Source organism: Carettochelys insculpta, chromosome 20, assembly GCF_033958435.1.
Source record: "Carettochelys insculpta isolate YL-2023 chromosome 20, ASM3395843v1, whole genome shotgun sequence".
In the NCBI taxonomy this organism is placed as follows: domain Eukaryota; kingdom Metazoa; phylum Chordata; order Testudines; family Carettochelyidae; genus Carettochelys; species Carettochelys insculpta.
This window is the reverse complement of record NC_134156.1, coordinates 9,119,077-9,134,203: the sequence shown is the minus strand read 5'-3', so window position 1 is coordinate 9,134,203 and position 15,127 is coordinate 9,119,077. Positions and strand designations below refer to the sequence as shown.

General features: G+C 44.0%; 1 protein-coding gene across 1 annotated transcript; it reads left to right on the top strand.

Moving 5' to 3' along the window:
• Positions 1–101: 101 nt before the first annotated feature.
• LOC142023719 (5-hydroxytryptamine receptor 3A-like) lies at positions 102–11,801 on the top strand. The gene is given in 10 exon segments (XM_075014968.1): positions 102–147; positions 426–585; positions 1,564–1,606; positions 1,705–1,721; positions 1,723–1,812; positions 5,101–5,270; positions 8,035–8,177; positions 10,579–10,789; positions 10,914–11,081; positions 11,554–11,801. Coding segments are annotated over 10 exon segments (1,296 nt in total).
• The last annotated feature ends 3,326 nt before the right edge of the window (positions 11,802–15,127 follow it).

Sequence of the window (15,127 nt, the reverse complement as noted above, 5' to 3'; positions counted from 1 at the left end):
TCCTCCCTACACTAATTAATATAAAATCACCAGCTGCACCTCAGTTGATAGCCACAGGCAGCTAGCTGTAGCATCTTGGCTTAATTAGGAAAAGGGGAGAGATGTGGGAAACATTCTTAGCTATTCTCACTTTGTCTTTGGTACCAAGTAAGTTAAATTGTAATAGGACCAGGGGAAAACCCAGCAGACTACCCATATGTCATTTATGTTCTCATATCTGTGTGAGAAAGATTAAGACAGCTACCCTAGTCCTGGCAGTGTGAAAGGGGACAAAGATCTGACAGTGGTTTTCCAGCAGGTAAGCTGTCATGTTCTAACATGTATTCCCATTCCCTAGGCAGGGTGTGCAGTGCATTCAGAGATTCTTCCAGTATTATCCTGGTGAGATGCGTAAATATAACCTCGCTTTCTTTTTGTTTCCACAGGTGCTGCCCCAGAACATTTCTGTAAGTATGATGATGTTGTTGAGCACTTAAATATCTCCTCTGAAAAGGCACATGCACTACATACAATACCCAAGAAAAATTGGAAAGAGACGTTGAAAGTGGAAGTAGAATTTTTACTGTTTTCCATCCTCTCAGTGGTAAGGAAAAAACCTCTTTATCAGTTCTTTTATTAAAGGAAATCCTGTGGAAATTGACAGGTTGAGGTAGCTGATGGTTCTAGAGTGAATGAGTTGGTTCTTTTCTCACTCATACCAATGCAAATCAGGAGCAAATCCGCCTTTACTGCTGCCAATGTGCAAGTTTTCTCCTCCAAGCTCTATGGCTGTGGTCTGAAAGTATAACCCAGGGCAATGTATATTTGGACGTGCCAGGTGTAAAATATTTTCTCACATCTGCACAAATGAGAGCGTTGTTTAAAATCGCCTTAGGGCTCATCTCATGTTAACAGGTGTCACATTAAAATGAGCTCTAAAAGATCAAAGTCCAGGACAAGGTTAATTTCCCTAGAACAGCCTCCTACCCACTTTGTAACTTTTCTCTTCGGCTGCGTTGTGTGATCAAAGCAATGCAAAGTTTTCTGAGCATATTCAGGGGCACCGATTTGGATCTCATCTGCACTTCTCTTTTACTTTTCCCTACCCAAAAAAAAAAAAAAAAGCCTTTTAAAAGGGAAATATCGCTCTCAATTTAGCCTGGGTGCACATTATTGTCCAGTGTTACAGCAACCCAGATTTGGAGGGGGAGAGAGAGTAAGGAGACACCTGGTCATTCTTGTTTGGTGTCACCATCCTTATATATCAGTGATCAGATTCTGTAGTAGACTATTTCACTGAGCTGTATTGCAATCTTTCTCCCATTCTACTGCTCTGTTCTTAATCCTCTCCCAGCTCAGATTTACACAACCTGGTTTATTTTTACCAGGAACTATTTTTTTTTCCAAATATTGAACCTTATCCTTCCATTCTATTCCTTAGGAAGTCATTGACCTGACCTGATTTTCTCATGTCTCTGACACCCATCACACCATCATTGTCAGAAAAACGCTGACCAGACACCAAGCTCTGTATCTACCTCAATGAAATCATAACACTCATTTTCCCATTTTGTTTCTCCGGACTGAAAAGCTACAAACGGTCACTGTCTATTTCTTAATGACCATGGTAAGAGCCCTTTTCTGTAAAATCAAAGCTATTTTCTGTGTGCTGTGAGTCCACACATGGGTTCCATGCTGTGATTTTTTTTTTTCCCTTTCCTCTAGAAGTGGGAAAATGTCTTTGACTTGGAATCCTCAGGATTTCTGCAACATTTCCAACCTTAATTTGCCAATGGATACACTTTGGTCTCCATATATCCACATTTATGAACAGTAAGATGCTCCTTGGCTGATTTCAACTTGCTTCTGTTAAGAGGGGTATTTACAAGGCATGTGACTGGGACCAACTCACCTTAGAGAGGATTACTCACATAAGCAAAGGTTTTGGAGGATGACTTTTTGTGGTGGTGGTGGTGGTGGTGGAGGATAGCGAAAATTAAGTAATTGATCTCATGACAATAAGAAAACATTGTTTATGGGGAGGCAGGAGGGGTTTAGTCCCTGAATGAGGAGGCACTACTTGAATATGTGTAGGCTATGGAAAAGCTATCTGACAGGCAGGGACACCAATCAAAAGTAAACAGACTCTGAAAGTATATCTTAGTGCCTATCACTGTTCCTTTTGCCTGCTGCACTGTCGCTAAAGAGTTAAGTATTTTCAAGTATTTCTTAAGCAGCAACAGCATGCTCAGCATGGCACAAAGACACAGGGTCTGATTCTGCTCTCACGTCACTGCTGGAAAGCAGGAATAATTCAACTGAAGTTAATAGAAGATGGAAGCAGAGTGAGATCACAATTAGATCTACAATCAGTGGCCCAATGGTGCATGTGGCTCGTGTGTTGAATGTCTTTCCTGTCTCAACTAGCAAACAAAGGCTGCATCCACACTACGAAATAAAATCAAATTTAAAGGAGTTAGCTTGATATTCAAATGTCACTGTCTTCCCTATAAATACCATTAGTTGGCATTAGTGAGCCCTCGTACCAATAACAAAATGTCGATATTACCAGATGGGTACAGCATCTATTTGAACTGAAAATTTAAATAAATGCTAGTGTGGAAATGCCATGTCTTTAATTTGCCATGTCCCCTATGTATCTCACATGTATGGCCACTTCCTTCTCTGCTGCTCTCCATCCAGGTGCACAGGAAGAAGGTCACAGGAAGTCAGTGAATTTTTGATTGAATTAGAATTAGAATTTGAATTATACAGTGCCCAGGCCTGCAAATATAAAGGTCTGGACAAGTGGCTGACAGAACCAGGCAAGGTGGACAGGGCTGATAGCAGGGGGCAGCTGTGCTATGCCAACATTCACAGAGGACGCATGGCACAGGGAACCTGGGGAGTTTGAGGGAGGTCTGGATTCTGTTCCTGTGTGCTCTGAATTCTGGGACAGTGCTTTGCATTCTGGCATTCTAACATGAAACACCCACAAGCAACTGGGGCTAAGGCACTGTGGGATAGGTACCCACAATGCACTGCTCATGCTGTCAAACTTGCATAGGGCAATGGGGATGCAGAAACTCAACATGGAAAAATGGTGTGCTGAATTTCAAGAAGGTCTGTGGGCACTTATAATATACAGAGATATGTGTCTCAGAGCTGGAAGGGGCCTTGGAAGTCATTGGCCGTTTCTACACAGGCCAGTTCCTTCAGAAATGGCAAGCTAATACACGGAGGGAAAGATGCTAATGAAGCGTGGATGCAAATTCCGTGTGCCTCGTTGGCATAATGTCATGTGATTTGGAGCCTGGAAGACTGTTCTTCTGGACTCCAAAATGCTGTGTGGAAGTGCAGCCCAAGTGTGTGGGGGGGCTTCTGGAAGGATGTGCTTCTTCTGGAGGCCCCCTTCTTCCCAAAATTTTTTGGGAAGAAGGACTTCCTTCTGGAAGCGCCCCCCCCCAGGGGCCATGTTTCTACATGGCATTTTGGAGTGTGGAAGAAGTTGTTCGGGACAGTCAAAACCAAAAGGGATTGTGAAGAACTACAAAAAGATCTCAGCAAACTGAGTGATTGGGCAGCAAAATGGCAAATGAAATTTAATGTGGGTAAGTGTAAGGTAATGCACATTGGAAAAAATAACCCAAATTACACGTACAACATGATGGGGTCAAATTTAGCTACGACAGATCAGGAAAGGGATCTTGGAGTTATAGTGGATAGTTCTCTGAAGACATCCACGCAGTGTGCAGCGGCAGTTAGTAAAGCAAATAGGATGTTAGGGATTATTAAAAAAGGGATAGATAATAAGACAAAAGATATTATACTTCCCCTATATAAAACTATGGTACGCCCACATCTTGAGTACTGCGTGCAGATGTGGTCTCCTCACCTCAAAAAAGATATATTGGCATTAGAAAAGGTTCAGAAAAGGGCAACTAAGATGATTAGGGGTTTGGAACGGGTCCCATATGGGGAGAGGCTAGAGAGACTGGGACTTTTCAGTCTGGAAAAGAGGCGATTGGGGGGCGATATGATAGGGGTATATAAAATCATGAATGGTGTGGAGAAAGTGAATATAGAAAAATTATTTACCTTTTCCCATAATACAAGAACTAGGGGACACCAAATGAAATTGAAGGGTAGTAGGTTCAAAACTAATAAAAGGAAATCCTTCACACAGCGCACAGTCAACCTGTGGAACTCCTTGCCGGAGGAGGCTGTGAAGGCCAGGACTCTATTAGGGTTTAAAAAAGAGCTCAATAAATTTTTGCAGGTTAGGTCCATAAATGGCTATTAGCCAGGGGTAAAGTATGGTGCCCTAGCCTTTAGTACAAGGGCAGGAGATAAATCACTTGATCATTGTCTTCTGTTCTCCTTCTCTGGGGCACCTGGTATTGGCCACCGTCGGCAGACGGGATACTGGGCTGGATGGACCTTTGGTCTGACCCAGTATGGCCATTCTTATGTTCTTATGAAGAACAGTCTTCTGGACTCTGGATCACATGATGTTATGCTAATGAGGCATGGGGAATTTGCATCTGTGCCTTATTAGCATCTTTTGCTCTGTGTATTAGCATGCCACTTCTGAAGGAAGTGGCCTGTGTAGAAATAGCTATGGAGTCAGTCCCCTTTTTGCCCCCAGACCTCTAAATGGCCTCCTCAAGGATTGAGCTCACAACCCTGGCTTTAACAGATCGATGCTCAAGCTACTGAGCTATCCCTCTCCCCACCCCCACTTAAATTTGAAGTCATAAGAATGAGGCTGAAAAATCGAATTTATTAAATATCAAATTTATCTCATAGTGTAGACCTAGCCTAAGTCTTGGTGTAGATGGGGGTTATCAGCCTTTCTCTGCACCTCCGAGTTGCTCAGCTTGCTTACTCTCTTCCCATCTCCTCCCACAGCCTTTCAGTCCTCCTCCGTTAAATCTCTCATCCCTTGTTACTCGCTGTCATTTGTCCTTTTCTTGCCCATTTCCTGTTGTGGGTAGTCAGGGTCACTGACCATTCAAAGTCAGACAAACAGCAAGCTTGCAAATAAAATAAGGCTTTGGATTTGCAGTGAGCACTTTGTCATTTTATTGTTTCCTGCTGTTGAAATGTTGCTTTCTTCAGAGTGGATGAAGAGAAAACGCTCGGCCGGAACTTTCTGTCCATCATGCACAGTGGCAGCACTCACACAACGCAGCAGCACCACGTCACCATAGCATGCAACCTGGAGATGTACAAGTTTCCATTTGACAACCAGAAGTGCAACATAACCATCTTCCCATTTGTGTATGCAGGTATGACCATTCTTATTCATGTTTACTACAACTAGATCAGATTGGCTGGTGCTGGCCACTGTCTGCAACAAGACAATGGACTGGCTGGATCACAGCTCTGATCTGCTACTGAATTTTTATGTCCACTAATCAATATGCTCATTGTGGTTTAAAAAAAAACTTACTACACGAGAGGGGAAACTGAGCTACAGCATGAATTCCTACTAGGGTGTCTCCTATATGCATACATCCGAAAGAATCCAGGATCTTCTCCTGCAAAGCCTCTACTCCCAAGAGTGGTCAGCCTGGGGTGTGACTACACTTACCATGACGCCCTTCAGGGTCAATCTTTCCAAGTTTGATTTCACAAGTCTGGTAAATACGCGCAAAATCGATCTCTCTGAAGTCCACGGTTGACCCCCTGTGCTCCTCCTCTTGTGGGAAGTAAAGGTGGTCGAATGGAGAAACATTCCTGTTGACCTCCCTCAGTAAGGACAGAACTTAGAGTTGGCTGCAGATATGTTGATCTAGCTAAGCAATTGCTGTAGCTAGAATCGCATCTCTGAAGTCAACTGTAAGGTCTCGTGTAGACCAAGCCTTATTCAAATGACTCGTCCCAAAGTGCAATAGGGATTACTTGAGTTTGCAAGCTCTTGCCCTTAAAACATTCCTGAGGTTAAAAATAAAATGCAGATGTGAAGTTGATCGGACTACTCGCGTGCCTGAGAAGAGCAACAGCCTGGGAGCCAGGCTTGGCGGTTTGAGTTCCTTACTAGATCTGGTTCTCAACTATGGCAGCTGTCTTATTTCATCCCCAAGGTTGTCACCGCAACAGGGAGACAAGACCTACCTTCAAGCATGAGCTTTTATTGCTGCGTAGCACCAGTTTCCATTTAGCTAAAACTATTCTAATAATTAAGTTTTACTTGAAAAGTAATTGGCTTCATTAAACTAAAGTGTTAGAAAATGTTTTGTGGTGTTTCTAGAGTTTAAAGCCAGAAGAGACCATTAGGTCATCTCATCTGACCTTCTGTGTGGCACAGGCCACTAAGGATAGGTCTACACAGCAAAGTTATTTCAAAATAATAGCTGTTATTTCAAAATAATTATCCTAGCATCTACGCAATGCAACTGCTGTTTCAAAATTATTTTGAAATAGCAGTTGGCTTATTTCGAAATTGGTAAAACCTCATTCTACGAGGAATTGTGCCTATTTTGAAATAGGTGCTGTTAAGACAGGGAATAGAACGTATTTCGAAATAAGCCATAGTGTGTCCAATAGCTCTGTTTCAAAACAGGCTCTGTCGTGTGTAGACACTCCATTTTGAAATAGCTACATGCTATTTTGAAGTGCATTTTTGTTTGTAGCAATGTTATTTTGAAATAAGCTATACCAGAATAGGTCTTCTGGAACAGCTTATTTCAAAACATGGCCGTTGTGTGGAAATACCCTAGCTGTTACCCAGTTAGCCTTGAATTGAGCCCAATAATACGCGTCCAGCTAAAGCGCTCCTTCAGAAAGGCACCTCGTCTTGATTTGAGAAGGAAACTCTTGGCTAAGAGTGCAAGTGTTAAACAGGCCCCGTTCCCATCCCAGAGTGCACCATTCCAGGCAAGTGTGTGCAGGGGGTAGGGGAGGCAAAGTAATACAGAAAGGCTCAGGGCTCCCGGTTGCCAATGCTGCTGCCACTGTGGGAGCAGCCAGAGCCCCAGACCCTCTACATTTCTTCTGAAGGGCCGTACAACATGCTTTGGGCAGTGGTGAGAGCTGGGAGAGGGGAGGGGCCCGTCATGGTCCGGACAGTGTTGAGGGCTGGTTGCCCCAGCCTCGTTCCTTCTGCCAGAGGCCCTGCCCCTTCCAATGTGTGGAGCAGCCATCTTACTCAGATCCCAGCAAGGCTGTCGGCCCCTCTGTTGGTATCGAGACCTAGATATTTTTCCTAAGAAAATGCTCCATTTTCACAATTGCCACCTCAGTCAGTTTCTGAAGAAGAGAATAGTAGCTACTGCCAAGTATATAGGGAAGCACAAGAAAGACAGACACTCCCCACTGCTCCTCTAAGAGCTTGATCCAAAGTTCCCCGGAGACGGTGGGAAGACTCCCACTTCAGCAGGATTTCGATCAAGGCCATAAGATGGGAGACAGAATTCAACCAAGTACCTACGTGCCCCCAGAATTATAAAACTACTGTCATCAGACATTTGTTCCCGTATAAGCAGTGACGAACTTGGCCGAGTCTGATCTCATACTGGTATAAATCCTTTGATTTCAATTAAGTTATTCAGTTTATACTGGGAAAAGAATCAAGCACCAAATATACAACTACAGGTTGATCCTTTCTAATCAGTCACGCTCTTTTCCAGCAATATCTGTAATCCACCATGGTTTTAGTTAGCTGGACAAACACTTATGGGTGTGGCCAAGTTTTCCATGGTCCATAAAGTTTGTTTACAGCCACCAGTCCTGGCTCTCAGTGTTCTGTGCTGTTATTTTGCTGTAATTTACCCCTAAATGTATTCTAAGAGGCCAGTAAGCAGTGGAAGTGTTGGTAATGTGCTAACATTGACCTACCATGGTCCAGCAAATTCTCTTGTTTGGCACCAATCGGGTCCTGTGGTTCTGTTTTGGGCAAGTGATGCAACTTTCCTGCTGGAAAGGGATCTTAACTTTTTCTTCCCTCCTTCTGAATACACACCAGGCCTGAGGCAGCAGATTTTGAATTCCCTGTATTGAGAAAGTAAACACCTTTAATCCATTGCATCTTTACTTTCTTTTCTCAAACAGAAGACATCACACTCTTGTCCAATAAGACAACAGAGGATGTGACTAAAGAAAGCAAACTTTTTCACCTCACTGATGGAGAATGGAAGTTCACAAATATAAATATTATAACATATGGAGAAGCAATTTCTGTGATAACTTACGAGGTATTCCATTATCAGTGTATTTCCCATTCTGCATATACCATTCATTTATTGATTTAACAAAAACGCATTGTAATTTATCAAAAACATAGGGGCTCATCTACAAAAGCTAAAACCATAACCCAAGTAAAGTCCTAACCCCAAGATTACAAGTACGCGTTCCCCACCAGGCAAAGCGCTTTATCAAATACTTCTATTTTTAACAAATGGGCCAGCGAGAGAGAGGTTATTCCCTTACATCCAAGTGCTAGTATTGCTACCTTAGTAAGTTTTTGCGGGAATCCAAAATCTCAGAAGAGAGTGATCTGATAAAAATGAACACCACATACCTCTGAGTAGAGGATGCAAAATGTCATAGAATCATAGAATACTGGGACTGGAAGGGACCTTGAGAGGTCATCAAGTCCAGCCCTCTGCCCTCGTGGCAGGACCAAGTACTGTCTAGACCATCCCTGATAAACATTTATCGAACCTGTTCTTAAATATCTCCAGAGATGGAGATTCCACAACCTCCCTAGGCAATTTAATCCAGGGTTTGACCACCTGACAGTCAGGAACTTTTTCCTAATGTCCAACCTGAACCTCCCTTCCTGCACTTTAAGCCCCTTGCTTCTTGTTCTATCCTCGGAGGCCAAGAAGAACAAGTTTTCTCCCTCCTCCCTATGACACCCTTTTAGATACCTGAAAACTGCTATCATGTCCCCCCTCAATCTTCTTTTTTTCCAAACTAAACATGCCCAGTTCTTTCAGCCTTTCTTCATAGGTCATGTTCTCTAGAACTTTGATCATTCTTGTTTCTCTTTCCAATTTCTCTGTATCTTTCTTGAAATGCGGTGCCCAGAACTGGACACAATACTCAATGTCTCAACTCTGCAATGTCAGATTATTGTGTCAGACCTGCCAGACCCTTACAATGTAGGTCTGTAGAGCTAAACAAAAAAAAAAAAAAAAAGAGCACAATTGACTGCTAATGCCAAGTGCTGTGTTCTGCAAGGAGTTCCTGGGGGAAACATGTGACTCCCATGTCTAAATGGGAGAACTGCAGTAGTCCAACAAGTCCAGCAGGACATGTGCCCAAGACAGCTCATCATACCAGTTCTGCTGCCACATTCCTAGCAATGTGCTCCTGACAATGCTGGAAGTAAGGCCAAAAAAAAAAAGATGGCACTAAAGCTGCCTATTGCAAAAGACAAACGATGCTTCAGCAACGTGATCTTTGACAGCACAACACTTATTGGAGCACATGGGGTCAGAAATTAATGCTGGCAAGTCTCTGGATTTTCTTGTAGCTGATAACAAACACACACAAAAATCTTCGTGATCTAGAACCTGGGTGCCCGACATGCTAGACACTAGCCGCGTGTGCCTAGTTGGTTGGAACAATAAATATGTTTTCAGAATAACATGGCTAATTCGTTATAGCAGTAGCCACTCTAGTGGTTACTGCTTCACGGCTGGTAGAACACCACAGATCTAAAACTATGCAGTTATGGGCCCAGATCCTTACTGGCTTAGGCCACATCCTCTGGTGGTATAAGACAGTGTTTTCTTCTTTTGAGACATCTAGTCTAGGCCATTGCAAAACAAGTTCCTGCGCTAAGTAGAGATTTTTGTCCACTCCAGTTTGAATTATGGATGTTAAAATACTTAACCATTAAGCATTTGATAAGCCTGAGGCTTCCTGGTATGCTTAATGGCTAACCGCTTCCCCTCCTCCCCCAGTGATCTCTGAATCAGCTGGTTGTGTCAGGCTGGTGGCAGTCCCAACCACAGAAGGGCTGGCAGGTCAGGCAGTAGGACCCCATGGCCACAGCAGGACTGGGTAACAGGCCAGGCAACAAGCCCAAAGTTGAAATGGTTAAAGAAATAGCCACTTTAGGATCCTTAGTTTGAACATGTACATTTAGAGGAATAGAAGAAGGAAAAAAAATCCAGCTAAATAAGGGCATATGCATTCAGTGGACACAGGTTCGTGAATATACATATGTAGGATACCAGCAGGAAAAACATAGGGCTTGACACAAAATGAGGGCAAAGGGGGCTATGTAAAGTGGATAGAAGTAGATGATAGAAAGAGATGGGTTGGTAAGGAAGAGCTAGCAAGGCAGGTGGCAGAAGGGTCAGACTATGAGAGGAGGTGAAATTGAATTTACAGGACAGGGAGGGAGCAAGTTATGAAGGCAAGCAAGGGAAGAAAGCCAGGGACAGGATGAGGGTTTAAAGCTAGCAGTTGAAACTTGGGCTGCACAAGAAGGTAGGAAAGTCACCGCGGCCTGTTGCCTCCTTTGAGTTGATCACTGGACATCAACCAAGGTTGGAAGAGTCTGCCTCCTCCCATCAAAACCAGCAATCCACTAAGTAATCCAGGCCCTTGTATTATTTCATGTTTGCCTTGTTCCCCCAGATCTCCGTGAAGAGACGATCCATTTTATACGTTTTGAACCTCATTTTCCCAACGTGTGCTCTGTACTTATTGGATATGGCTATTTTGTTCAGCACCACCTCTGGTGGGGACAAGATCAGCTTCCAGCTGTCACTCAGTGTTGGAGAGTCTGTGCTAGCTGTGATTCTTCAACTCATTATTCCCACATCTTCTGATGACCCACCTCTCATAGGTACTTGTCTTTATTGAGTAAAAGTCACTATGTTAAAGGTGTTCTATCAAGAAGATGAACTATGGGTGTAGTGGAAGTAAAGCAAATAGTTTATCAAGCACATCCTTGTCCTCTTGTTTTGCAGTGACAATGTTCATAGGTGTCTTCGTCTTAATGATTTTGGGTATATTGGAGACCTCCCTCCTAATGCAACTGAAGAAGAAGCCTCTACATCCTTTACTCAAGGCTCTGAAACTGCTGAAACATCCCAACCAACCTAGAACAACATCTGGAGACCTCCTAAGCAAGCAGGGTTGGTGTTTGGTTCCCTATATTTGAATATTCTATAGCCAGCAGCAGAGTTCTGTTGGTAGGAAGTCCTTATCTCGAGAAATCAATCATGCTAGAAGGCTTAGAACCAAAGTCCATTGTATTTCAGGCCACATTTCATGATAAATTCACACACATTAAGACACTGACCTCACAATGTTAACATGGGGCATATATTATCCTAATCAAGTGTACAGCAGATAGGCAAAGAGCTGCACTTTTGTTATTTATGTAGGCTCAGCTGTAAACTCAGCAGGGTCCACCACATTTGGCCAGCTCCACAAGCCTATTGAGCCTGAGCAGGCCCTAAGATTTTTCTGATGGAAAAAGGCATGATGTTTTCATAAAAGCTATCAAACAAATAAGGTCAAGGTTAGAATCATGCAGACCTCTGTTCTCGTCCACAATTTCTACTGAAGTATATTTATATTTGGGTGCTGTTTTGCCCATTGTAGGAGATTCGCTGACTGAGATGGCCGTGGGCCAAGAGGAGAGGAGAGATTCAAAACGACTTGGAAAGGGCAATACAGAACCGCCCGTGCTTATGGAAAGAACAAATTCAGCAGAGCAGCAAACTGAGACCCAAGCAGAGCCACAGGAGCAAGAGTCAGCTCTGCAAGGTCTGGAGAAGGCACTTTTCTATGGTCATTTGCTTTTCTCACTACTCTTCACCATCATTATTATAATACAATGGAGCAGTTAAACATGGCCGAAATTTGCCTTTTCTAACACTTTCTTGCCTCACCCTCCAAACCAGGTTTTCACGATTCTCATGCTTGATTTAAGCTATGTACGGCATGGCTGAATAACAGGGCAAGCTCTGAAGGTCTGGAGCCTTTCACTTGCATGTGCTTTGTAAAGCAGCATGTGCACCTTGGGCATCCCACCAGCAAACAAGTTACCTGAATAAAGTACATTCAGGCTACGTCTACACGTGCACCCAACTTCGAAATAGCTTATTTCGATGTTGCGACATCGAAATAGGCTATTTCGATGAATAACGTCTACACGTCCTCCAGGGCTGGTAACGTCGATGTTCAACTTCGACGTTGCTCAGCCCAACATCGAAATAGGCACAGCGAGGGAACGTCTACACGGCAAAGTAGCACACATCGAAATAAGGGAGCCAGGCACAGCTGCAGACAGGGTCACGGGGCGGACTCAACAGCAAGTCGCTCCCTTAAAGGGCCCCTCCCAGACACACTTTCATTAAACAGTGCAAGATACACAGAGCCAACAACTAGTTGCAGACCCTGTATATGCAGCACGGACCCCCAGCTGCCGCAGAAGCAGCCAGAAGCCCTGGGCTAAGGGCTGCTGCCCACGGTGACCACAGAGCCCCGCAAGGGCTGGAGAGAGAGTATCTCTCAACCCCCCAGCTGATGGCCGCCATGGAGGACCCCGCTATTTCGATGTTGCGGGACGCGGATCGTCTACACGTCCCTACTTCGATGTTGAACGTCGAAGTAGGGCGCTATTCCCATCCGCTCATGGGGTTAGCGACTTCGACGTCTCGCCGCCTAACGTCGATTTCAACTTCGAAATAGCGCCCAACACGTGTAGACGTGACGGGCGCTATTTCGAAGTTACTGCCGCTACTTCGAAGTAGCGTGCACGTGTAGACGCAGCCTCAGAGAGCTAGTGTTCCAGCTGGCAGGGAAATATTGGTATAGGCATATGTCATCTTAGCTGTACCTCTCTGAAGTGCTGGACTACACATGGAAATCTGGGCAAGGGTTAGTGGGGTGGGAACAAAGCAAATATGAAACACCACAATTAATTGGACTAGTGCTCATCTAGGTGGGATGAGAAGGCACCTCCAACTGTCATTGGAGTCCAGGCTACCACTATCAAATCAAAGAAGGGAAAGGGCCAGGATGGCCTTCCTACCTACCATCAGGTACAGCCCAAGCTTCAATCAACTCCAGAGGAAAAGGTTTATTTACACAATAAATACCCCAGCTAGTTTGTAATCACAGGATGTGCGTGTGACAAATCACAGAAAGCCTCCTAGCTTGGGCTTGATTATTTCCCCTGTTCACTCATAGATGTTTCCAGCAAGCATCTTAGGTGGAAAGTTGCGCTGTCTGCCCCTAAGATTTGGTTCCTCACTCTTTATGTCCCTTTTGCCTAAAGTGGGAATTCTTTGTGCTCAGTTCAAGCTTTTCTCACCTTGAGTGGAGAAGTACCTGATCCAAAATGGGTTTCAGCATGATGTGGCCTTGCCCCATATCTTTCTAGGACCAACCACAGTTTGGTCTTAGAAGACAGACAAGACTATTCACAGGTTGTTGACTTGATCACCGAGCCATTAAGTTTCTGGAGCATCAGTAGTGGCCTTCATTAGCACATTGAGAATTATAAACAGATCCACACTTTATATTTCTAATTTCACATAAGAATGGTATGTGCACAAGAGCAGGATATACACATTCAACAATTGTAACTTTAAAATTGGTATGTTACAAGAGACTTTGTCTAAAGTGTCTGAGTTATACATATTCATAAGCCAATTTTCATAAAGCATGAGGAAGCCCCCTGACAATGCTGCCTTACATAAACATACCACATAGCTCATTTTTGCATACTGCTGAAAGTGTTTGCCTTATTCATATTGTACACTTATGGGAGACCTGGACCATACAGAATCATACACCAAAGATTGTCCCAATTTTGGCTGAAGGTGAAACCTACCTAATGGAATCTTACGATTTGCTCAGAAGCCTCATGTTATGAGGCTGCTCAGCTGCTCATGTTACCTATGTAATATAAAATTCTATTTTAGTTATATATAATTTAGGACAATGTTGTAACAGTTTGCCTGTGCAGTAAACCCTCAGTTGAATGTACCCCAGTGTAATGGATGCCATCCGCCATTCCCCTTCTTCCCCTCAAATAAATGCCAGCAACTCACAGGAGCTGCCTTTGTTGCTAGGGCTGCTACCAGGGATGGAGCCATCACTGGAATGACTGGGGCCGCCAGGGCCAGAGGAGCCACTTGCGTCCAAGGACCCACCAGAGTGGCTGGGGCTGCCGAGGCCAGAGCAGCAAAGCATGCAAAGAGCCCTTTGCCAAGCTCTCTCCCCCAAGCAAGCTGCATTCCTCCCAAGTCTCAGACAGAGCACACCCTACTGTGCCTTGCAAGTTGCCTCCAGTCCTGCAGATTCAGATTTAGAGGGACTTTCAGCATTAAGAGACACCTCTTCCCCCCAGTTAGTCTGTTAAATCAAGGATTTAGTGTATCCAAGGTTGAACTCAGACTTGAATATTGCAGCGGGTTTGTTAAAACTAACTTGATGCGCTGCCTAAATGCTTATCTTGTCTGTCGGCTAATGAAAGCCCCTTGTGTGAAGGAGGAATGGGTGTAATAAGTACAAGACCCTCACTAAATGTTCTAGGGTGGGACAGGTACCCATATGGCTGCATATCCTGATTAAATGTAAGAGAGCATATGGACAGACTCTAGAGGAGGAAGCAGGCAGTCATCAATAAGAATCAGCATGTTGGGACAATAGATAACCTAGGAAAACATTAAGAGATGTCAATAGATCACAAGCACTCTCAAACGGGATGCAAAATCCACTGATTCTAATGCTGCTTTAAGAGGACGCTGGTCCACCACAGACTTTGAGTTCGTCTACCAATTCCAGTGGGATCTCAGCCCAGGCTGAAGGAAACCCGCTCCAGCCTCATATTTCATTAGCTTGATCAACTAATTGAAAGTGAGCCACAGACTGGTAACTGTAACTTTAACCAGCAACTATCAGAGAGGTAGCCGTGTTAGTCTGTTATCTTCAAAAACAAGAAATCCTGTGGCACCTTACAGACTAAACAGATATTTTGCAGCATAAGCTTTCATGGGCAAAGCTTATGTTCCAAAGTATCTGTCAGTCTATAAGGTGCCACAGGACTTCTTGTTGTTTTAACTGGCAAGACAGCATGTGTGGGAGCATATGCTGGTTTTCTATTGTACTCTCAATAAACATGGCATATTGGCTTTTCCCCTGAAAATGGTCCCTTGTGCTTCTT